This window comes from Haliotis rufescens, unplaced genomic scaffold (genome assembly GCF_023055435.1).
Source record: "Haliotis rufescens isolate VD_foot unplaced genomic scaffold, xgHalRufe1.0.p SCAF_20, whole genome shotgun sequence".
Taxonomy (NCBI): domain Eukaryota; kingdom Metazoa; phylum Mollusca; class Gastropoda; order Lepetellida; family Haliotidae; genus Haliotis; species Haliotis rufescens.
The window spans coordinates 6,056,337-6,082,096 of NW_025963891.1; the positions used below are offsets into that span (position 1 = coordinate 6,056,337).

The following is a 25,760-nucleotide window of genomic DNA, read 5'->3' on the forward strand; positions in this document are numbered from 1 at the left end:
AGAGGAGATTGATAACTGAATTCCTGTAGAAGAGGAGATTGATAACTGATTTATAGTAGAAGAAGAGATTAATAACTGAATTCTTGTAGAAGAGGAGATTGATAACTGAATTACTGTTGAAGAGGAGATTAATAACTGAATTCCTGTAGAAGAGGAGACTGATAACTGAATTCCTGTAGAAGAGGAAATTGATAACTGATTTATAGTAGAAGAAGAGATTAATAACTGAATTCCTGTAGAAGAGGAGATTAATAACTGAATTCCCGTAGAAGAGGATATAAATGCCTGTATTCCCTCCAAAGAAGAAGAGATAGATAACTGTATTTCTGTCTTAAGAAGAGGGATAAATGACTATATTCTTGTCTAAGAAGAGGGGATTCATAACCGTATTCTAGGTGCACGTCAGTACCCAGGTACAAGTGTGGGTATTCTTGAGGCACGTCAATATCCAGGTACAAGCATGGGTATTCTAGGTGCACGACAGTACCCAGGTACAAGCGTGGGTATTCTTGAGGCACGTCAGTACCCAGGTACAAGCGTTGGTGTCCTTGAGGCACGTCAGTACCCAGGTACAAGCGTGGGTATTCTAGGTGCACGACAGTACACAGGTACAAGCGTTGGTGTCCTTGAGGCACGTCAGTACCCAGGTACAAGCGTGGATATTCTAGGTGCACGACAGTACCCAGGTACAAGCGTGGGTATTCTAGGTGCGCGACAGTACCCAGGTACAAGCGTTGGTGTCCTTGAGGCACGTCAGTACCCAGGTACAAGCGTGGATATTCTAGGTGCACGACAGTACCCAGGTACAAGCGTGGGTATTCTAGGTGCACGACAGTACCCAGGTACAAGCGTTGGTGTTCTTGAGGCACGTCAGTACCCAGGTACAAGCGTGGGTATTCTAGGTGCACGACAGTACCCAGGTACAAGCGTTGGTGTTCTTGAGGCACGTCAGTACCCAGGTACAAGGGTGGATATTCTAGAGGCACGTCAGTACCCAGGTACAAGGCTGGGTATTCTTGAGGCACGTCAGTACCCAGGTACAAGCTTTATCAGCTACATCCAAGATGTGGATTTCTGATGCATCTCACATTTCAGTCACAACACGCAACCCGCGGCAGTCTGCCACCGGGGAGGTGGTGTCCCGGCGATGCAGTTATGTTAGCAATTAGCGACAAAACCTGGCTGTGATCATACAACACAAACAGGTCATGTGACCTCGACCAAACAATGACAGAACCATTCCGATCATGGCGGCAAGCTGCTACCAATATCCCCTACACACACACGCCGAGCAGATAGATACATACGTACACGTTGGATTAACGTTGTGAATACGTACACGCTAGTTTATCGTTGTGAATATAGATACATACGTACACGTTGGTTTAACGTTGTGAATACGTACACGCTAATTTAACGTTGTGAATATAGATACATACGTACACGTTGGTTTTGGACTACTGCTTAGTCTTTGAAAATATGTAATTTTAACTAAACAAACAACTACATTTAAATTGAAAAGGGGCGCCAAGCGAGATAGAGACCCCAGTGGGGACCTGTGAAAAATCTAGACTTGCTTCTCCTAGAGTTACAGCATTACAGTAAGGGCTGGGGGGAGGGGGGGGGGGGGGGGGGGGGGGGGGGGGGGGGGGGGGGACAATAACGAGGTTCGAGGACTGGATAACGAACTCGAGGCTGGTTAGGTTTTAGTTTTTACAAAAATGATGGATAACTAAACAGATGCTAGACTAACTTATATTTTACATGTGTTAAACCAAAACTGAATAGCGAACTCACTTGTGGTTAATTTTGAGTTATTGAAAAGTACTGAATAATCAAACGTTGAAGGAAGAAAGACAACAGTTTATTTGTAACACACAGATATGGGGGCACATCTCTCTCCTCTCAATCAGCTGCACACACGCACACTCACATCACCCTTCTGATCCTCCAGTACAACCCCCGTTCTTTGAACGCCTCCATCGCTTCCTTTCACCGCCGCCTCTTAAAACTCATCTTGATCCCTATCTTTCTCCAGATCATCCAACATCCATGGGAGGGAAAATATTTGAATTCCAACTTCAAACGGCGAAACATCAAAAAGCACTTAATTCAGGTTGCAGCGAGCTGCATCAAGACGCCATTTCCTGGTGCACTGAGTAAGATTATCCCCCCACCCCCTCCCTTTCACACACACAAACACACGCGCGCGCGCGCACACACACACACATACAAACGCACACACGCGCACACACACTCACAAACTTCCTCTTTCAAAAATGAGGATCAATGATTGGGATGTGAGACTTACAGGTTCTCTAAGCCACTATGTTCGTTTGTTTATTTGTTGTTTAACGCCGCACTTTAGGTGTTTTAAGTTTATTCATGAACGTGATCGTGAACATTTTGTGGTAAAAGCTTGTTGGACGTTAGTCTTGTGTATTTATAAACACGTATATCTATAAAGAGCGAATGAGTTTGTTTGTTGTTTAACGCCGAACTCAGCAATATTCCAGTTATATGACGGCGGTCTGTAGATAATCGAGTCTGGACCAGACAATCCAGTGATTGACATCATGATCATCGATCCACGCAATTGGGATACGATGACATGCATCAACCAAGTCAGCGAGCCTGACCACCCGATCCCGTTAGTCGCCGCTTACGACAAGCATAGTCACCTTTCACGGCAAGCATGGGTTGCTGAAGACCTATTCTACCCCGGACCTTCACGGGTCAGCCACTGTGTTCAGACCCAAACCGCAGAAAACAACAACGTAACAAGGTAGCACCAGAATTCATAATTATTTGGAATATTCATGGAATATTCACATTGCTGATCGTTTGTACTATTTACCTGAAGACAACTATTTAATGAAAGTTGAACACGTAAAAATTGGGTTTAAAATAAACAACATTTTGAACCAAGTAAGGATAAGATATATGGATGAACAACTTCTTTATTACAATTAGAAGCGATGTTATCAAGTAAGTGATGAACAGAGTATGGTTGACAAGTACATATACAGGTAGGAGGCACTGTTTATGCACTATCTGCCTCCTATCTACTTGTAATAAGTAGTTGTTCATCCATATATCTTATCCTTACTTAGTACTCCAACTTCTAAATGCCTCTCAAAGAAGTAATTTTTTGAACCGCAAATACGGGAAATATCATGGGCTGTTGCTATTTGTTGTTTAACGCCGTACTGAGCAATATTCCAGTTATATGGCGGCGGTCTGTAAATAATCGTGTCCGCACCAGACAATCCAGTGATTGGCATTATGAGCATCGATCCACGCAATTGCGACACGGTAAGATGCAGCCGACCAAGCCCCCGAGTCTGACCACCCGATCCCGTTAGTCGACTTTTACGACACGCTGAGGTTGGTGGGGGTCCATGTTCTGACCCGGAATCCCCCGAGACGATGATGAGCTGGGCAGAGGCTGCAGTGCTGGAGGATGTAGCGGGCTCTACACACTCCAAGCTAACTGAGTGATGACGGCTTAATGAGCTCGCTAGGCATAATTCTACTTACATGGTAATGCGATCTATACACTAGAGCCATTCCAGTGCTCCTCCAAGTAATATACTACATGGTTATCTTCTAATAGTGTAGTCTTGAAATGGAATCTGATCCTTGCAACCAACCCGATACCTGTATGTATCTCTACAACTGTCGGCTCACAATGAAGAACCGAGAATGAAACAGTGCAGAAATAAACGTTCATTTCTGGTAATCTTCCTTGTATAACCAAGAACCATCCATGGCGGTAAAAGAAAACCAAAACTAGTAGTTATAATAATTCATCATAATGTTCGACGCTATGATATGACGTATACATTTGAAAGATTAAAGATTTGTGATAGAGTGAATGAGTTGGGTTTAACGCCGCTTTTAACAGTGCGGCAGTGTATAAGGGATTTTAATGCAGCCTGACTTGCTCGTGGTGGGGTATACTTGAGATTTATTCCCCCGCTCAGAAATGTATTACCCTCCAAGGCGGGTTACACAGTATTTTATCAAGATCACGTTGACCAATCAGATCTCATCATTCTGACATGGAAGTATGACGTTGCCTGATCAGGCTATATCTGACTGATATACCCGACAGTCAGAAATAGCCTGATATACGCTACAGTCAGATATAGCCTGATATACCCGACAGTCAGATATAGCCTGATATACCCTACAGTCAGATATACCCTGATATGCCCTACAGTGAGATATAACCTGATATACCCTACAGTCAGATATAGCCTGATATACCCTACAGTCAGATATAGCCTGATATACATTAGTCAGATATTGCCTGATATACCCTACATTCAGATATAGCCCGATATATCCTACAGTCAGATAAACCCTGATATACATTAGTCAGATATTGCCTGACATACCGCACAGTCTGATAATGCCTGATATATCCTGCAGTCAGATATTGCCTGATATACCGCACAGTCAGATATTGCCTGATATACCCTACAGTCAGATATTGCCTGATACAGTCGGCGGTCCACTTTGCCCATCGATATACCCGACATCTTACATTCGTGAGAGAAACGCTACACGTGTGGCCAGTGAAATGTTGAACAAAGTGGAGATTTCTCATATCAGAAGAAATTAAGTAGAATTCATTCCAAGGCTACATTTCTCACGATATCGGTGTCCCTCTCTCCAGATGAACAAAACCATTAACTGCCTGATAAGAAGTGGGCGACTGATGTAACGGGGGCTGGCTTGTCACGTGCCAGTGTTGTCGGGGGGACACATGGCCCGTGCTGCCGCCCCGGGCCTGCCAAGGCATCATAAAGCTCGCGACACGTCACCGGCAGCGTGAAACACAACGACCCTGCCTGACAGGCAGCAATGTGCTACAAACAGATTTCTCACTGATTTGTTTTATCCCTGACACAAACGCCAGAATTAAGTATTTCTAGATATATGATGCCTCCAAAAGTGAAATAATGGTTTAATCTAAATGAGCCACTTTCGCTGCGTCCCACTGTTTAGAAGGATGCAACGCATTCCAGAGAGGCCATTGTCCCAGTCACAGAGAGCCATATGAACCATTCCAGTCACATCGATGCCGTCCTGGAGAGTGAGTGAGTGAGTATGGTTTTACGCAGCCTGTGGCAATAATCCAGCAATATCACTGCGGGGGACACCAGAAATGGGCTTCACACATTGAACCCATGTGGGGAATCGAACCCGGGTCTTCGGCGTGACGAGTGAACACTTTAACCACTAGGCTACCCCATGCACCGCCCCTCCGTCCTGGAGAACATCACGCCTGTCACCCTTTTTAGCTCCACAACACAGCGATCTTGTGTCATAAAGTCGTCCTTTGACTTTCCAAGTTGTTTAAACTGAGAACTTGGGGACCTAATTATCCACACGACCGTGTGCAGTTGAGCATGTTGTGCGAATCACTAGCAGCAATACCTGAGTACTGCCTGTCCGACGTGAAGATCCGGGGTAGAATAGGTCTTCAGCAACCCATGCTTGCCGTAAAAGGCGACTATGCTAAAGGCGACTTACGGGATCAGGTGGTCAGGCTCGCTGACTTGGTTGATGCATGTCATCGATCCCAATTGCGTGGATCGATGATCATGATATCAATCACTGGATTGTCTGGTCCAGACTCGATTATTTACAGACCGCCGTCATATAGCTTGAATATTGCTGAGTTCGGCGTTAGACATCAAACAAACCAAACCAAACCGACGTGGACAGTTCTACCCGCGGTCAAACAGCCATGACCAGAGCCAGGGAGGTGGGTTCACCGCAACTTTGAACATTGTTTCAGTAATAGCACGGCGTGTCAGCTTGACGTTGGAGGAGAGCTGAAGTGGAACCACTGAGCTAGCTACGTCAGTGACGTTGCTGGGGGAAGAGGAGGGAGGTCGTGTGTGTGCCGTCATCACTCAGTTAGCTTGGAGTGTGTAGAGCCCGCTACATCCTCCAGCACTGCAGCCTCTGCCCAGCTCATCATCGTCTCGGGGGATTCCGGGTCAGAACATGGACCCCCACCAACCTCAGCGTGTCGTAAAAGTCGACTAACGGGATCGGGTGGTCAGACTCGAGGACTTGTTGATGCATGTCACCGTGTCCCAATTGCGCGGTGCTCATAATGCCAATCACTGGATTGTCTTGTCCAGACTCGAATATGAACAAACCGTTGTCATATAGCATCAATATTGCTGAGTGCCGCATTAAACAACAAACAAACAAACAAACAAAAAATCAGACAGAAGAACAAAGTAAAAAAAACACCAACGCTGAATACAATGTCTGTCTACAACGAAATGGTAACAAAGTTTATAGATACTAGTAAGCACAAAGACTCACATATGGTATCTGAAAACACATGTCGCCGTCAGGCAGAACGCTACCATGGACAGTGTTGTCCACGTCACTCCCACTGACAGCCACGTTACACAAACAGCAGCATATTTTGTCATTTTAAAGAGCATAACTGAAATAATAGAAGAAACACGAGGAGATGCGTGAACTGATAAGTCCTCAGCCCTGTCTGAACAACCCCTTCCAGAAGAGAGATCATCCATCACGGCAGAGGGGCAGGAACCCTAATGGTAGTGGCAGGGACCGCAAGCCCCATTACGTGAACAGCTTCTCCCCATACACTTCGCCATCAACATCACTCTTGTTCTCCACAGCTACCCATCCAGTTGACGGGATCCAGCATGTATACTAAGTGTGTATATTGGTGCCCACGAAGCGATCGCAGCAACAGTGGTAAGTATATGTAAAGTATGGGAGTAGACTTGCACAGGTCTCTAAGGCAATAATTATTAGCTTAAGTAATAATTTAAAGAACGGTCCAGTCGCTTAATTTCAGCTGAAGATGAGTTTGAGGAGTTTGAACTCATGGAGCTGAGTGGGGGGTGTGGGTGATTGTTTTACTTAACATAATGCTCTAGCGTCTGTATCTATGCACGTGTAGTGGGCTAATTGTGCATCCTACAGGTGATAGTGTATCTGTTTTCAAAACTCGGATTTCTTGGTAGACATGACAACAAATAAGGTTACATCACCTCAGAAAGTAGAACCCATTAAAGCTTCAAGAACTTAGAACAAAGTAGAGCAACCATAGAGGTTTCAAAAAAACGAAAATAAACCGAATCCCTCGTAGTTGTTTCACCAAGGTAGTTTAAACGTAGAGGTTTGAAAGAACTGTGGCAGATGTCTTCGATCACTTGATAAAACTTTTGAAACAAACGTCGCCAATCATTGATACTAAAACAGTCGAGCAGCCGACACAGCGAAGAGCAGACGGCAGTAACAGGAGAAGTCAAGTCAGTGTAGGGGGGAACAGTTACATTTATTGGAAAAAAACGCTTGCAACACCCATTACTGTCAATATGGGATTCGTTACATCAGGTCCCGTAGCGTGCACGCTTCAGTGTTTGTATAAAAACCTCCCCCTACACAATATATATTTAGAGTTTTAACACGAAGCAAACAAATTACGCCAATCAAACGAACATGGCTGACACTCCAAAAATGTGCGAGCAAGCAAATTCTGGTTCTCCTCGGGCAATAAAAACTGGAATCCTCAGCGGTTTTTATGACCCTGCTGTCTATGAAGGAGAACCTTCCCCCTCTGACGACTATAAGTGGGCTGAGTGAGAATCTGACGGCTCTAGTCACAAATAATTGTCCCGTACTTGATTCACAATCAAAACTAACACAGTCATTTCAGATTACAGCCGATAAACATTATTAGACGACTGCGCGTCCCAAGCGAGAAGCGGTAATGGATGTGATGTAATTCTGAACCAGAGCGTCCGACGTTGGATGATCGTACAACAGTGTGGCTACTTACTGGTTATATTACACATTCATACATCACACTGGATAAACGACGCTCGGAGATAACCACAACAGACACTGTAACTAGTACGGAAGCGTAAAGTCGTGTTCTCGTCAGGGCGGAGTAACGTCTGCGCGAGTCACGGCACTCAACGTGCGGGTCTTAGCGCCAATACCTTTCACCTACAGCTACTTCTCGCCATCCGCCAGACAACCGACCCTACCCTTCTACAAAACTAATTTATGAAACCACATATCATTTTTTTTCACCATTAGAAAGCTATGAATGGCTTACAATCTCCTTGGTGATAATGAAGACACGCTTCATTGAAAACTAACACGCACGTCTGCCCAAGCTATTCCTCATCTGTTGAAAGAGCTCTGCTGAAAGCCTGCCTGGGACACGACTTGCAGTGAAGAGCTGGCTTCACCAACACTGGAAAATTGAATTATTTCTAACCTCACTTACCCCCTCAGCGAGTACTACAGAAAACCAGCACACCAGCTAAGTCGCACTTTCATCTCAAAACATTCAATTGGAACTTAATGTTCTAGAATAAGTGTAAACACCTCTCTGTAGTCTTCTGACTTATGGAGTAGCTGCAATAATTGTCTGGAAGCGACGGGCGTGTTATATGTTGCGATATTACAAATTAACAGTAATATATCAAGAATGGAAATGCTCTATCGGCTTTATACGCTCTAAGTACCCATATGTAATCAGTGATGGTTATCCGTATACCTGGTTCTACTGCGGTGCCAAAGGGACGAATATGCCTGGCATGTAAATGCAAATATAAGACATTTGTATATGGAGTTGAGCACCTACCTATCAGCCCTTGTCAGCATCCCCCCTCCCGACACACACACACACACACACACACACACACACACACACACACACACACACACACACACACACACACACACACACACACACACACACACACACACTTAAACACTAAAACACAGATGTAATCACAGCAGATACGCGTCTGTTGTCCAGTAAAAGTATAAAGCCGGACAGTTGGGAGAGAGAAAAACCCACCCATAGAGTGCCGCACATTGGGCCAAGCCACTGCTGACGTTTACAAACAGAGAACCGACCCCCTCAACGTCACCCCCGAGTCCTGACCCCTCCTACGGTGCACCCAGTCGGACGCCGGTCCCCCTTCCGGGGAGATCTTGACCTTATCAATGAGTGCTGCCAACACAGCCACTCTCTGCACCTGAAAGACTCACGCCTGATCAGAGACACGTCATGTCAACCATAATTAACACAATTAGATAATTAATCTTCCAATTAGAATCCTGCTGCCTTGGCTCTTTGGACCGACCGGGAACACTTCACCAGACTTGCCTCTAATCAGAAACAGAGGAAGGGAGAAAATATTAAATAATCCCAAATTTCCACTTCCTGTGGGCCGAGTATGTTTTTTGTTGCTTCAGAGAGCTAACCGACAGCAACTGTGAAAACTTGCTATTCTGGAATCCCCTCGGAATGTTTGTACAGGTTTACGGGAGGCGTTCAAAATTCATCTCCAAAAGCAGGCCTAGGAGTTGGTTGCTGGACCTATAGGCTCGGTTAGCTAAGAAAAGTGCAATTACCCATCTCGGAAACACAACGCTCATCATGTCATTATCAGAAGATATTTGCAATATAAACCCGATGTGAGGATATGTAGCGACCTATACCGACTGCCGAGGTTAGATCGCAGATTCCCGTCCCACTACTACCCTGGTGCCACACACGCCACACTGTGATACAGACTGCTGCTACAGCCAGCGGGAGGGGGGTTGGGGTGCGCACCCTCCCATATTCCACCCACCCCCTTTTTCAGACGCTTTGACATTTCGGATATATAATACACAAAAACAACTGGGGTATAACGAACCTTGTTTGCATGCCCGAGCATATTTTTATTGACTGTATCGTTAATGCAAGTAGAGCAATAGTATCGATTTTGTTTGAGCCACCAGGTTTGCTACTCCAGGAATGAGTTTTTAACGTTATTGTTTCCGTACTAGGCTGTCATGGACATTACGTATCATTAAGATCTGCACGTCAGTCCCCTATTTAAACTCACGCATCGCGTGAAAAGAGTTGTATGACAAAGAATAAATCTCTCTCTCTCTCTCTCTCTCTCTCCCTCTCTCTCTCTCTCTCTCTCAAACATACTTGTTTTGAGTTGTGTGAGAAAGGATAAACCTCTCTCTCCCTCTCTCACATACACATACTTGTTTTGCGTTGTATGAGAAAGGATAAATCTCTCTCTCTCTCTCTCTCTCTCTCTCTCTCAAACATACTTGTTTTGAGTTGTATGACAAAGAATAAATCTCTCTCTCTCTCTCTCCCTCTCTCTCTCTCTCTCAAACATACTTGTTTTGAGTTGTATGAGAAAAGATAAATCTCTCTCTCTCTCTCTCTCTCTCTCACACACACACATACTTGGTTTGAGTTGTATGAGAAAGAATAAATCTCTCTCTCTCTCTCTCACTCACACATACTTGTTTTGAGTTGTATGAGAAAGGATAAACCTCTCTCTCCCTCTCTCACATACATATACTTGTTTTGCGTTGTATGAGAAAGGATAAATCTCTCTCTCTCTCTCTCACACACATACTTGTTTTGAGTTGTATGAGAAAGAATAAATCTCTCTCTCTCTCTCTCTCTCTCACACATACTTGTTTTGAGTTGTATGAGAAAGGATAAACCTCTCTCTCCCTCTCTCACATACACATACTTGTTTTGAGTTGTATGAGAAAGAATAAATCTCTCTCTCTCTCTCTCTCTCCCCCACACACACGCACACATGTTGAATGTGTTTATAAGTTTATAAGTGTAGCCCTACAAGCATGAACTTTCAACCAAATCCTGTCTTACTGGCTTCCTGATCACGTGCTCACTGTCCACCACATTGGTACAGTACTATCCTTCTGTTGTTATTATTTAACCTACTATGTTAATCTATCCCATATATGCAATTGTTGTTACTATTAATCCCCGACCTACCATGTATATTCTGTACCATGTTCATAATTCAGCCTTGCTTGACAACGGTATACGGATCTTTACCAAAACGTCGCAAATACAGTACAATAAAGAAGTTGTTATCCACAAACTGTGTCTCCTTTGTCATCCGTCAGCTTCTAAGTAATGCCTACAAAATGTCAGCCAATTGTAGATTCCTAACCTGGTAGGGAAAGGTCAATGTGCCATCTTCAATCAACATTCAACGTTGCCTATTGGATCACCACAACCTCCGAGCCATAACCAAGGATAACTTACATAAACATTCAAATAGGCTACATGCAAGTTGTCTATGAGCTTAGAAACTGCTCTATATCGTCAGTGTGAGCTGTGTGTCCCGTGTTAACGCTGACACTCATGACACACGTGCTCTGAGCTCCATGACAGAAGAACGTTATCATGGCGGATGTCTCGTGCGCTGCACGCTCATCTGCTAACCCCCCTCCCCCCATCATAAAAGTTTATGTGCCATTGATTATTCTGCCCAGACTGTCTACTTAGGATCAACCGTCTGTGTGCTGTGTCCGTATCTACCCCGTCATAAACCACTACAGATTGCAGAGCCTGGGGCCTGATAACCCTTCCCGTCACACACACTCGCCGTCCAATACAGGCATCTGCTAGTCAAGACAATTGTGTTTCCTGTAATATCGAATCACAGAAACAATTTCCTTTGACGGAAGATGGTAAACACTTAATGATAGGGACTTACGTGCTTAAGCGTTATTCCCGATTTACAATTCAATATCGTAGCAGAATCTGATGCATATATGGTGCAAGATCTCACGCAGCATTGAATTGAGCATCCCACCTATTGCAGAAACAAGGCCACAAACGCCGCCACGCTCTTAATGACAACATGAACAAAACCAATACAATGTCCCTAGACATCCACTCTCTTTCAAACAGATTGGTATTATATATTCTAATATTGTGCATATTCACGGATCAGATAAACCATAGTTGTAGCGCGTCTGTCTATAGGCCTCTAGTACCTCTGTGGCATTCGTCACCACTCGCCTCTTTCCGTAACCTGCAAGAAAACTCGTCCCCCTATCGATGAATGTTATGTGCGGAAATAAGACAAACCAATCAGAATGCGCGCATGATTTCAGGTTTTTCGTCAAAGAATCCCTCAGAAATAATTTTTGATTTTACATATGTCTTGCATCTAAAAATATACCCAAGGCACAGTTAAATGTGTTCAATAATACTGTATAATTCCGCATGTCCAGATGTGCTTTAAATGGCATCTGAAATATATATAATATATGGGGAAATATATGTGAACCATTACGCGAGGAGTTGACAATTATTTTTGGTATGCCCGTTTGCGCTAAGACGGAACCCGGTCGCAAAAATGGCCACGAGAGGGGCACGAGTCGCTATTCGGCTTGTCCCGGAATAACACGAGTTGGTCACGAATGCCTCTTTGGGTGGCCAAAGGTTTCGCTCGTCACGTCGGAAGCCCGGTTCGATTCCCGCGTGTGAACAATTGCTGTTGTCCTCTGCCGTGATATTGCTGGAATAATGCTAAAAACCACTCAGTCACTCAGTCACTCACTCAGTCACTCACTCAGTCACTCACTCACTCGTATACCAACTTACAGGATATATCTTTACAAATACTTCCAAACATGATACTCAGAAGAATAAGTGATTAAAGGTTCAATCACGAAGTTCTGCACCAGCCTAAGTCTCCCGTCTACAGAACCGGGCCGGCGCACCCAATGCGGATCTGTGGTCACATGTGCAGCGCTATACCACAGGTGTCATCACTGCACATTTCGTTAGTCATAAGTCACGTGAGACGTAGCCTTCATTATGATGTAGCGGTAATTGCCACGTGAATGTCAGACTGCAGCATCATCTGGGTTAACACCCTCTCCCCCCTCAGTCCTGACACACGGGTCGGCGTTGTCGTCTACCCACATAGATGGGGGTGAGCCCTTCATCCTAGAGCCAGCGCACAGGACCGGGGTTCTAAACCAGTCACTAAAACAGCCACCATAGCGTCAGCACAAACGTGTCTGTTCCCGTTCGTGTCTGTCTATCCAGCTGTCCGTCCGGTAAGATTGACATCGGTTTACTTAGTATTTGACTTCTACAAATGGCCATGATACTGGGTGCACCTGCCCCATATTAGCCACTTTACCAGGTTGAAAGTCCCCCTGAGAACACGGGCAAATGACAGGAAGGAATGGCTTAGGTTACACATTTGGTGACACAGGACCACGCAGTAGATTCCTTTACTACCGACAAGGTTCATACAAAAAGGTTAGTGTTGTTACCGGGTTCAACAGGCAATGGGGGTTGGTCAACCTGTCACCGTCGTGGTGGGGGTGACGATGGTGGGGTTGTAAGGCATAACCGAGAAGTTTGCAAGACACCATCGCGAACAGGGGTGCTGTATGGCACCATCGACCTTTACCAAAGATGATGTTATTGAGTGCACTTTGAGTAGAGCGTCCTGTGGTTCCCTGTCTTGGAATCACGATAATGTCTACTGTTTGGTTCCAGCTGATTCCGAATGTTGATTTTGTGAACGATAATGTCTGTATTTTGGTTACAGCTGATTCCCGAGGCTGATGTGAAAGAGTGGAGAGTATCGGTACTGTACCGGGGTCATGGACGAACGCAGATGGTGCTGTTGAAACTGCTTCACAGAAAGACGTGGTGTGTGTGGAAATCTAGGCTTAAGGAGGAGTGTGTAAGATCATATATGGTGTATTTCTAATAGAATGGGACATGGTTCTCATATCAAAGGTTACGCGAGGGACATGCCTGTAAAACCTTCTGGGATCATAGAAGGGACATGTTTGTAAAACCTTCTGGGCTCATAGAAGGGACATGTTTGTAAAACCTTCTGGGATCATAGAAGGGACATATTTGTAGAACCTTCTGGGCTCATAGAAGGGACATGTTTGTAAAACCTTCTGGGATAATAGAAGGGACATGTTTGTAAAACCTTCTAGGATCATAGAAGGGACGTGTTTGTAAAACCTTCTGGGCTCATAGAAGGGACATGTTTGTAAAACCTTCTGGGCTCATAGAAGGGACATGTTTGTAAAACCTTCTGGGCTCATAGGAGGGACATGTTTGTAAAACCTCCTGGGCTCATAGAAGGGATATGTTTGTAAAACCTCCTGGGCTCATAGAAGGGACATGTTTGTCAGAATGTAATGGAAGGGTCAGGTTTGTAATACCGAGTCCTGAAAGATTGACGTGTAGAAAGCTACACTCATAGAAGCGTCATATGTATAAGACCATAGCCTTCAAGTGGTGCATGTTTATAAGACCATGGTATACAAATGGAGTATATTTATAAGACCATAGCCTACAAGCGGGGCATGTTTATAAGACCATGGTATACAAATGAAGTATATTTATAAGACAATGGACTACAAGCGGGGCATGTTTATAAGACCATGGTATACAAATGGCGTATGTTTATAAGACCATGGTATACAAATGGACTATAGTTATAAGACCATGGTACACAAATGGAGTATGTTTATAAGACCATGACCTACAAGCGGGGCATATTTATAAAACCATGGTATACAAATGGAGTATGTTTATAAGACCATGACCTACAAGGGGGGCATGTTTATGAGGCCATGGTTTACAAATAGAATATGTTTATAAGACCATGGTACACAAATGGAGTATGTTTATAAGACCATAGCCTACAAGCGGGGCATGTTTATAAGACCATGGTACACAAATGGAGTATGTTTATAAGACCATGACCTACAAGCGGGGCGTGTTTATAAGACCATGGTACACAAATGGAGTATGTTTATAAGACCATGACCTACAAGCGGGGCATGTTTATAAGACCATGGTACACAAATGGAGTATGTTTATAAGACCATGACCTACAAGCGGGGCATGTTTATAAGACCATGGTACACAAATGGAGTATGTTTATAAGACCATGGCCTACAAGCGGGGCATGTTTATAAGACCATGGTACACAAATGGAGTATGTTTATAAGACCATGACCTACAAGCGGGGCATGTTTATAAGACAATGGTACACAAATGGAGTATGTTTATAAGACCATGACCTACAAGCGGGGCATGTTTATAAGACCATGGTATACAAATGGAGTATGTTTATAAGACCATGGTATACAAATGGAGTATGTTTATAAGACCATGACCTACAAGCGGGGCATGTTTATAAGACCATGGTATACAAATGGAGTATGTTTATAAGACCATGTCCTACAAGCGGGGCATGTTTATAAGACCATAGAATACAAATGGAGTATGTTTATAAGACCATGACCTACAAGCGGGGCATGTTTATAAGACCATGGTATACAAATGGAGTATGTTTATAAGACCATGGCCTACAAGCGGGGCATGTTTATAAGACCATAGAATACAAATGGAGTATGTTTATAAGACCATGGCCTACAAGCGGGGCATGTTTATAAGACCATAGAATACAAATGGAGTATGTTTATAAGACCATGGTCCCCAAGTGGGGCATGTTTATAAGACCATGGTTGAAATATTTAAGTCTGCACGAGGGACATCTTGGTACGATTGTAAGCTCATAGAAAGGACATCATCTTAGCTCCAAACCTTGGAGATTCTTGTTTGGATCTACACACAATATGTCAAATGCTTGTCACAAACAGAAAGCCAGACTCCCAGCGACAGTGACATGTGCGAGTGACGAGAGCAGGACATCCATGTAACACGAACCTCTAGTATCTTGTCTACGTCTACCCGTCCCTGGAGGGTGGGGCACCCGAGCGTGCAGGATGTTGATGCACTAACCGGGTATATGAGCCACCAGGGCCTGGATTAGCCAGCTATATGAGGGGAGCTCTGTTTAAAAGGGCGAATATACAGCAAACATGTCCAGGCACGGGTAGACGACATATCGGGGTTGAAACACGATCAGTTTGTTGACGTCATGGTGTAGTGAAGAAGATGCAGTAGGTAGCAGGGTAGGGTTTGTGACCGTGCTTCACATCCTGCATGTGACAGCGTAATACCCCTCAGCCCTCACCCTCTCACCTAGACGCTTCCATCATTACCTCTATACAGCACATGAAATACCACCGAACCTTATACCATCAGTCTACGTTACCCCACTATCGCCTCTATCCTGTCATTTATATCAGAGCTGCCTACCTGCTAGAAACTGTATTGGGCAGTGGAAGGATAAGCAGTGTACCGTGCACTGGAGTTGTGACACTGCTGATCCCAGATACATATCATACAACATGGTGAAAGATGTCTTATAGAGTCAGGTAGTCATTACAGCCCCTGATGATGTGCAGCTCACACGCTGAGAAGGACGTCAAGATCGTTACAGCTTTATATCACGTTGACGATTAAGTTGTATCAATATTTGCCCCAAAATTCTGTAAGGGCGTTCATATATAATTCCAACCAAGCAATTGTTTATAAGAAGTCAAACTTATATGTACAAAATGAGGCTTTCTAAGTAGTATCTATTGAAAGGGCAATTGTTCTAATGTCAAATCGATTTGTATTATTTTCTGAAACCAGGTCACTTTATTACCTGCAGGGTCATTAACACATATATAAGGGTTTCTAGCCAACGTAGCAGGTATTCGTCTCGAAAGAGCAAGGATCCTTAAAATGGCCTTCCGCACCCTCTACACATTCTAACGCCGCCATAGAATTAGTTGGAATCAAGCACTTCTGAGCAAACTACTAGCTACAGTGGGAGCTGTCTGTACGAGTGCACAATGCATATCGTGCTTCAATTGATTTCTAGCTCTACTTATAAAGCCGCAGTCGGTAACGACTCTTCCACACAAGCAGGTATCCTGGTCGCATCTCTCGCATCATGACACCAGTCAACAAGGTCAACAAGGTCGCCTGACGCCACGTGACGGCGTGGGACGTCCCGTCAACATTTTTAAACTAACTTGGACCGAGCAGCGATCTCGGGAACTCCGGGTTTACGTGTGTGGGTAAACAGTGAGATGTATGTAATTAAAGCTACAATGTTTGACGACCTACCTGGTGGACAGAGGCAGCTTCCTACGGCCCTCTTGACGACGTCAGATTTGTGCGTACGTTCCTCCAGGTGCTGCAACAGAGATGCGATTAGTCTCCATCGTACCCGGCCTCACCATGCTTATCTCGTGTTTGTGAGAGCATGTTATCATTTAATCCACGTTGGAAACTGAGAAAGCAGCAAATCCAAACGGTCTTCACTTGGCGACATGGATACGGCGACTTGTGGCGCCTCCAGATGGGATGACGTTAACCAAAAGATGAAAGCACTTAGCCAGAATGATGGGATAAAAGTACTTACCTCCTGTATGAGCTTCTGCACTCGCGTGTCAACATATTTATTGATATTATTTTTATACTCTGAGCATTCTTTCTCCAATTTTCCAACTCTGTTTTGGAGAGAAACCAACGAATCGTGGTAGGACAAAATCGTCCAAGCGACAAAGGCGATTAGAAGACTGAGCAAAGTAATTCCAAGACATGCGAAAATCCACAAAATAAAACGCGCACACGGGCTATATGTCCTGCCCGAACCACCAGTCCGGTTCTTCTCCATTTTGGAGATTCCTGGAAAACTTTTCCTAAGTTCCGAAAAGTTTTCTGTCCGTCATGAACACAGTGTTGTAATCCGAGTGAGCCGGCTTGCTATACCCTATTCCTGCAGCCGCCGTCACTGAGCGAGGGATGACCCACTCGGACGCAGGGGGTGGAGCGGAACAGTCCACTGCAAGGGGGCGTGGTCCACAGATGGGGCTACATATCATCTCATTGACGGGGCAGTAAGAGCGCAGTAACAAATCATCGCTGAGATATGCTGGTGCCCCTTCAGCTCTGTTTGTCTGTCTCCGCCTCTCAATCGCTCGTTCATCCCGCCGCCCGACATGAATGGACGGCTTCTACTACTGTTAGAAATCAGCGTATTGCGTCGTCTCACGCGAGCGTTCTGCTCAAATACCAGCGTTTCCAATACAGAAAAAGTGAACGGTATTTTGCACATCTGAGAAGCAGACCTTGCAGGAAGTGCGCGTCAGTGGAGTGAAGTATACAAGCAGAAGTGTTCGTCTTACGCTTGTCGTGGTAGATTTGTCTGCTTATATCCCATCTCTAGAACACGTGTATAATACTGCCTGCCGCCCTCCCCCACTCCAGCACGTGCACTATACTCTTATAAAGCCTCTCGTGATCACGTGTATAATACTGCTATATCGCATTTTAAACACACGTGCATTATACTGCTTTCTGTCCTCTCTAACACACATGTATAATACTGCTATATCCCATCACTGCATTATACTGCTATATGCCCTTTCTAACACACGTGCATTATACTATTATATGCCATCTCTCGCACACGTTCATTATACTGTTATATTCCCTCTTATGATCGCGTGTATAATACTGCTATATCGCATCCTAAACACACATGTTTAGTATGTTTAGTATTCTGCAATATGTCCTCTCTAACACACGTGCATTATACTGTTATATGCCTGCTCTCACACACGTGCATTATACTGTTATATTCCCGCTCGTGTTCACGTGTATAATACTGATATATCGCATCCCAAAGCACTTGCATTATAACACACGTGCATTATACTGTTATATGCCATCTCTCACACACGTGCATTAAACTGTTATATCCCCTCTCGTGATCACGTGTATAATACTGATATATCGCATCCAAAACACACGTGCATTATAACACACGTGCATTATACTGTTATATGCCATCTCTCACACACGTGCATTATACTTTTATATTCCCTCTCGTGATCACGTGTATAATACTGCTATATCGCATCCCAAACACACGTGCATTATACTGTTATATGCCATCTCTAACACGCGTATATTATACTGCTATATGCCCTCTCTAACACAGGTGTAGTATACTGCTATATGCCCTCTCTAACACAGGTGTAGTATACTGCTATATGCCCTCTCTAACACAGGTGTAGTATACTGCTATATGCCCTCTCTAACACAGGTGTAGTATACTTCTATATGCCCTCTCTAACACACGTGTATAATACTGCTATATGCCCTCTCTAACACACGTGTATAATACTGCTATATGCTCTCTCTAACACACGCGTATAATACTGCTATATGCCCTTCTAACACAGGTGTAGTACACTGCTATATGCCCTCTCTAACACACGTGTTTAATACTGCTATATGCCCTTTCTAACACACGTGTATAATACTGCTATATGCCCTCTCAAACACACTTGTATCATACTGCTATATGCCCTCTCTAACACACGTGTATAATACTGCTATATGCCCTCTTTAACACAGGTGTAGTATACTGCTATATGCCCTCTCTAACACACGTGTATGATACTGCTATATGCCCTCTCTAACACACGTGTATCAGACTGATACATCCCCTCTCAGACGTGTTTGTGCCGTACGCTGGTATGACTGTCCAAGACGCAGCACGGTAATGCAGTCGCGATGTCATGCCACTAGAACGGTATTCGGGCAATCTTCCTTTGAAGGGATGTCTCAATTACTGACAGAGGAAAGCGGAGCTAATTGACACAATATGAGTAATGGGAATTCATTATCACACACATAATGAACGTTCGATGTTTGCATAATGTCACAACACATTACCATTTCACACAGGCGGCAGAGTACAGCGTTCACGAAAGATCATGAAATCCACTGAAATCCGTCTTCGTCAAACGTCTCAATAGCGGCACTGGAAAATATTGATCAGAGATATTCCGTAATTCCGAGTTTCGAATATGTTATTCTATATATTGCTCATTGACATTAAGGAAAAGTGAGGAAACGTATGAAATGTCAACCCTATAGAGAAACTTCACAGAAGTCGGCCTATTGTTCAAATGACGCCATGTAATTCATTTGTGACGTTATGAATAATTGATGACGTCATGTCGTATTTTTTCTCTACAATGAATCACTATGACGCCATATGGCTTCAATTGACCAATCATCATTGAGAATCGTTAAAATGCACATGTGCAAATATTGGAAAGTTATCACACACGAAAACTTTACCCGTATGGTTAATATCATGTTGTTTGTTTCTTGCACTCAACACCAGGACGTGTCAGAGAAATTATTTCCATTTCTCTGTTAGAGGTCGCATTGAATCATTCCACACTGAACGTCAGGTACCTGTGTTGTGAAGGGCGGTAACAGTGCGTCTAAAGGGAAACAATAAAGGGTGTTTTATTTTTCGGATGGGTTGACTTGAAAGACTCGGTGGATAGTCGCCAAATTATATAACAGGTTTAGGCCGAGCATCTTGAAAACCACTTAGAGGGAGGGTTAGTGTAGTTCAGATAATATTATATAAGTTAGTAATTTTCATGATAAGAAATCGCGTTTCATCCTTCGGATACTTATGAAATACAGAAAATATATTTGCCAGGGTATCAGTCTTTTAGCCTTCAATGGTAAGACCTGTCAATGATAAATAAAAGACCGTACACAATTTAGTCTTACTTGTTTATCAGTCTTGTAGCCTTCAATGGTAAGACCTGTCAATGATAAATAAAAGACCGTACACAATTTAGTCTTTACTTGTTTATCAGTCTTATAGCCTTCAATGGTAGGACCTGTCAATGATAAATAAAAGACCGTACACAATTTAGTCTTTACTTGTTCCTATCATACTGTGAATTATGAGTCAAGGTTTGACAGTTCACGGGGACATATTCAGAGTAGAGACAAGACCGTCAGTGTAGATCAGTGGTCATCTGTAACTCAAGGTAATGGTGACAGCTACATTATATAAATTATCATGTAGAGCTGACCTGTTTCGAATTCTAAAAGTCATACAACGCACACTCCTGCTGTGTTATACAGCATTGTAATGTATCCAGAACTGAGAGAAGAAAACAGTATGTAATAAGGATTGGATCCAGAAGTAAACTATCTGAGGACTGTACAAAGTGTAATACTTTTCCTGATTACTATTATCACCTTGTCATCTTAAACTGTGAATGTCTACTTCCAGCGAGAGATGTATTCGTTTCCACTAATTGATAATCCTGATGTTGAAATGCATGTTAAAATAGAGATGATGGAAGACCATGATATGTTAGCATTCTTCTTGGTGCAATAAAATATCCTCAACACCTTGTGGTAATATTACCAGTATTTCCTACTGTTTATAGCCTGTGTATATGCGGGAGAGTGTGCCCACCTTTGTGATATATTTTTTTGATTATTTTGTTGTTAAATTATTTAATGACATAATATGGATGTGTTTTGAGAATCTTCGGATTTATCTGGAGGAAACAAAGACATTTATTCTTGAAAACTGTACTTTGAGGGAGGGTTATTGTAGTTCGGGTAATATTATATTATAAGTAATTTTCACGATAAGCGTTGCGTCCTTCGGATACTTGTGTACAGAAAATATATTTTGCCTGGGTAATCAGTCTTTTTAGAGTTAAATAGACAGACCTGTCCATGATAAATAAAAGTACGTACACAACTTGGTCTGTTATTGTTCTTTGTGGGACGTTTCAGAGCTACTTCTTGCTCCTCACCAAGTGAAGAAGTAGCTCTGAAACGTCGTACAAAGAGTTATAGAAGTTGCTATCCTTAAAGTGTCATGGGGAAATATTCAGAATATAAACAAGACCGTCAAGGTAGAGCAGTGGTCATCCTGTAACTATGGGTAATGGAGACAGCTACTTGCAACACAGGATTATATCTGTGTAAACTGTAACTGCCTTAAGCCCCCTCTGAAGGTTCCGCCTAATTAAGTGGCAGGTAAGATGTCCCGGGGCTATGCGACTCTATCACATAGATTCTCCAGTAAGCGTGTATGCAACATGTAGGTCTTAAGCCTTGCCTCGGGATACTTGTGTACTGGTGATTTCATTTAGCAAATCACTTTAAACATCACTCTGTACGTGTATATATATATACGATGTATATACAGAACATATACACAACCATATACAGAACATATACACAACCATATACAGAACATATACACAACCATATATACAAACAGATACACAACCATATACAGAACAATATACATAACATATACACAATATATACACAGCCATATACAGAACATATACACAACCATATACAGAACATATACACAACCATATACAGAACATATACAAAGACATATACAGAACATATACACAACTACATACACTACAGATACACAACCATATACACAACAGATACACAACCACATACACAACCACATACACACCCGTATAAACAACCACATAAACAACCCCATACACAACCACATACAGATACACAACCATTTCCAGAACAATATACACAACCATATACAGAACATATACACAACCATATACAGAACATATAAATAACCATATATACAACGTATACACAACATATACACAACCATATACAGAACATATACACAAACCTTATATGCAAACAGATACATAACCATATACAGAACAATATACACAACCATATACAGAACAATGTACACAACATATACACAACAGATACACAACCATATACAGAACATATACACAACATATACACAACCACATACACAACATATACACAACCATATACACAACCATAAACACAACACATACACAACCATATACAGAACATATACACAACCATATACAGAACATATACACAACCATATACAGAACATATACACAACCATATACAGAACATGTACACAACCATATATACAAACAGATACACAACCATATACAGAACAATATACATAACATATACACAACATATACACAACCATATACAGAACAGTATACACAACCATATACAGAACATATACACAACCATATACAGAACATATACACAACCATATACAGAACATGTACACAACCATATACAGAACATATACACAGCCATATACACAACCATATACAGAACATATACACAACCATATACAGAACATATACACAACCATATACAGAACATATACACAACCATATACAGAACATATACACAACCATATATACAAACAGATACACAACCATATACAGAACAATATACATAACATATACACAACATATACACAACCATATACAGAACAGTATACACAACCATATACAGAACATATACACAACCATATACAGAACATATACACAACCATATACAGAACATGTACACAACCATATACAGAACATATACACAACCATATATACAAACAGATACACAACCATATACAGAACATATACACAACCATATACAGAACATATACACAACCATATACAGAACATATACACAACCATATACAGAACATATTCACAACCATATACAGAACATATACACAACCATATATACAAACATATACACAACCATATACAGACCACTAAGTTTAGTTCGTAATAGCCGCAGTTCGTTATGAGCATAAATATGGCATATATACACATAATGGCGGTGACAAAAACACCCAGTTCGTCCTATCCGTCAATTCGTTATAAACGTAGTTTACTGAACACAACCATTGACAAAAGCATGTACAGCGCCACGTCAAGAACAGCACGACTACATAAGTGTCCCAGAGGCCCGCCTGCAGCCTCGTGCCGTGACGTTCTGGAGGCAGCAGTCAGTATCTGTTGTACGTTGTAAGTCTGCTCACTCTCAGCATGTATAGCCGCTTGAATGAAGTTAATGTTATTTTCATTACGGGTTCAAATCCCGCGATGTTGTGGTAATTACTAATCATTATCATTAGGTTGATTACTTATCCATGAATAATGTTCCTCGCTTTGGGCGCCGTGCGTTACCTTCAGATATTTGTAAAACACGACGACAAGGTTTGCCAGACTGAGCCCAACCACGGGGAACTGGAATATGCAAATGGCTGTTAAACATGTGTGGAATTAGTCTTTCCTCATCGACTCCGATGTTTTGGTGTGTATAATATGCAGCTAAACACAAACAGTGTTTCATAAATATAATACGGAAAGATAAGCGAAAGACATAACACTACTCATTAACTGAACAATGTTTGCAGTATCGAGCGATCTCGAAATTAAATAATTCTTTGAATGTTTGTATGTTGTTTAACGCCTCGCTCAGCTATATATTCTTAGTTTATGACGGCGGATTATATACTACTCAACTTTTGATAGGGAACATCCTATATGTCTTTCTATTCAAATATACACTTGACATTGTGAGAACCAGTTTTGTGCATCATGGAAAGATAAAAATTATCCCTATCAAAAGCGGAGCAGTATATTTATCCAGTACACAGTGTAATGCGCTTTACTGATTTTCCATGACGAGTGAGAATATATGTTCTCCAATGATTCCCGGACCGCCTCCGTGGTCTAGTGGTAGAGCGTCCGCCCTGAGAGCGGAAGGTCCGGAGTTCGATGCCCGGCCGCGTCATACCAAAAGACGTTAAAAGATGGTACTTGTTGTTACCCTGTCTGGCGCTCGGCTTTAAGGGGCTTAAACAAGAACTGGTCGGCTCAGAGTCAGTATACTGTGTCTGAGTGGGGTATTCATGTTAAGCTGCGGCATGGTATCTCAGTGAGCTAGCACTATAAATCGGCGTCAGCCCGGACTAGTACAAGCAGCCACACACACAGATACATGTGCATGCACGTCGCTATATAAGTGTAATAATCTTGGACGCGACGTTAAACCCTCACCTCCAATGATTCCCGGATGTAGGTGAAGGTCATGATATTCTTCCACTATTTTCCTGTGATGTTCCTTTAAAAACTCACGTGTATATTCTGAATCCCGACCGCCACAATCTGTTCCCAGAGTGCGGAAGGTCCGGGGTTCGATCCCCGGCCTCGTCATACCAAAAGACACACCAGCAAAAAGGTTACGCATTGCTCACAATGAATGTATTCTGTATTACTGTTCTGACTAACTCATATTTTTGTTTTCAAGGTAACTTACTCACATGGACACACCGAAACCGACATCGATTACCTGACCAAGCAGGCCATCAGGTAATCGATGTAGGTTGAGTGAGTGAGTGAGTATGGTTTTACGCCGCTTTTAGCAATATTCCAGCAATATCACGGCGGGGGACACCAGAAATTGGCTTCACATGATGTCGGTTGAGTGTAGTTATCTACCAACCATCGCCCTCCGCTCCGGGCCGCCTCCGTGGTCTAGTGGTAGAGGGTCCAACCGGAGAGCGGAAGGTCCGGGGTTCGATCCTCGGCCGCCTCATACCGAAAGACGTTAAAAGGTGGTACTTGTTGTTACCCTGTCTGGCTCTCAGCATTAAGGGACTAAAACAAGGACTGGTCGGCTCGGAGGCAGTATCAAGTGCAACAATCTTGGACGCGACTTTAAACTCCATTTCACCTGACCTCACCTCCACAATCTGTCAGGAACACTAACGCTCTCAACAAAATATTTCCCTTATGACAAATATGCACGTTTTTACAACCCGTACAAATATGTACAAATAATGTAAGATTTGTAAGAGTAATGCTCATTGTTTCAGACATGAAGTGACGTAATTAATGCTGTGTCTTCTACTCGTGGAACAGATATGTCGCTTTCCAGAGCTGTTTATTTCGGAATCGACCACATAGAAGGATGGCACTGTCACACCAGGGCCCACTTGCACAAAGCGATCTTAGCGCTAAGATGATCGTAACTCCCATACTTTAACATAGGCTTACAATAGTCGTAGTGCTAAGATCGCTTTGTGCAAGTGGGCCCTGGTCTGTTCATTTAACATATCAAACATGTACTTTGTACCAAGATTGTCTTGTCTGATGCAGGTTAGAGATATCTTCTAATACATCTACATGTCATTTCACTTACACTGTTACACAACCCTCGACCCGTGAAGATCCGTGACAGAATAGGTCTTCAGCAACCCATGCTTGCCGTAAGTGGCGACTAACTGGATCGGGTGGTC

General features: G+C 42.9%; 1 protein-coding gene across 18 annotated transcripts in view; it reads right to left on the reverse strand.

The window, feature by feature from the left end:
- Positions 1-17,589, reverse strand: part of LOC124150427 (collagen alpha-1(I) chain-like) — a 145,458-nt gene extending 127,869 nt beyond the window's left edge. For 8 of the 18 annotated variants that reach the window (XM_048400785.1, XM_048400782.1, XM_048400783.1 and 5 more), the window contains exons 1-2: positions 17,187-17,586; positions 16,889-16,958 (exon numbers count right to left, since the gene is read on the reverse strand). In XM_048400785.1, the coding sequence (XP_048256742.1) occupies positions 16,889-16,958; positions 17,187-17,441 (325 nt within the window). In that variant the 5' untranslated portion in view covers positions 17,442-17,586. Of the gene's footprint in view, positions 1-16,888; positions 16,959-17,186 lie in introns of all 18 variants that reach the window. The other 10 variants (XM_048400789.1, XM_048400788.1, XM_048400786.1 and 7 more) reach the window with 6 other exon arrangements.
- Between the last annotated feature and the right edge of the window lie 8,171 nt (positions 17,590-25,760).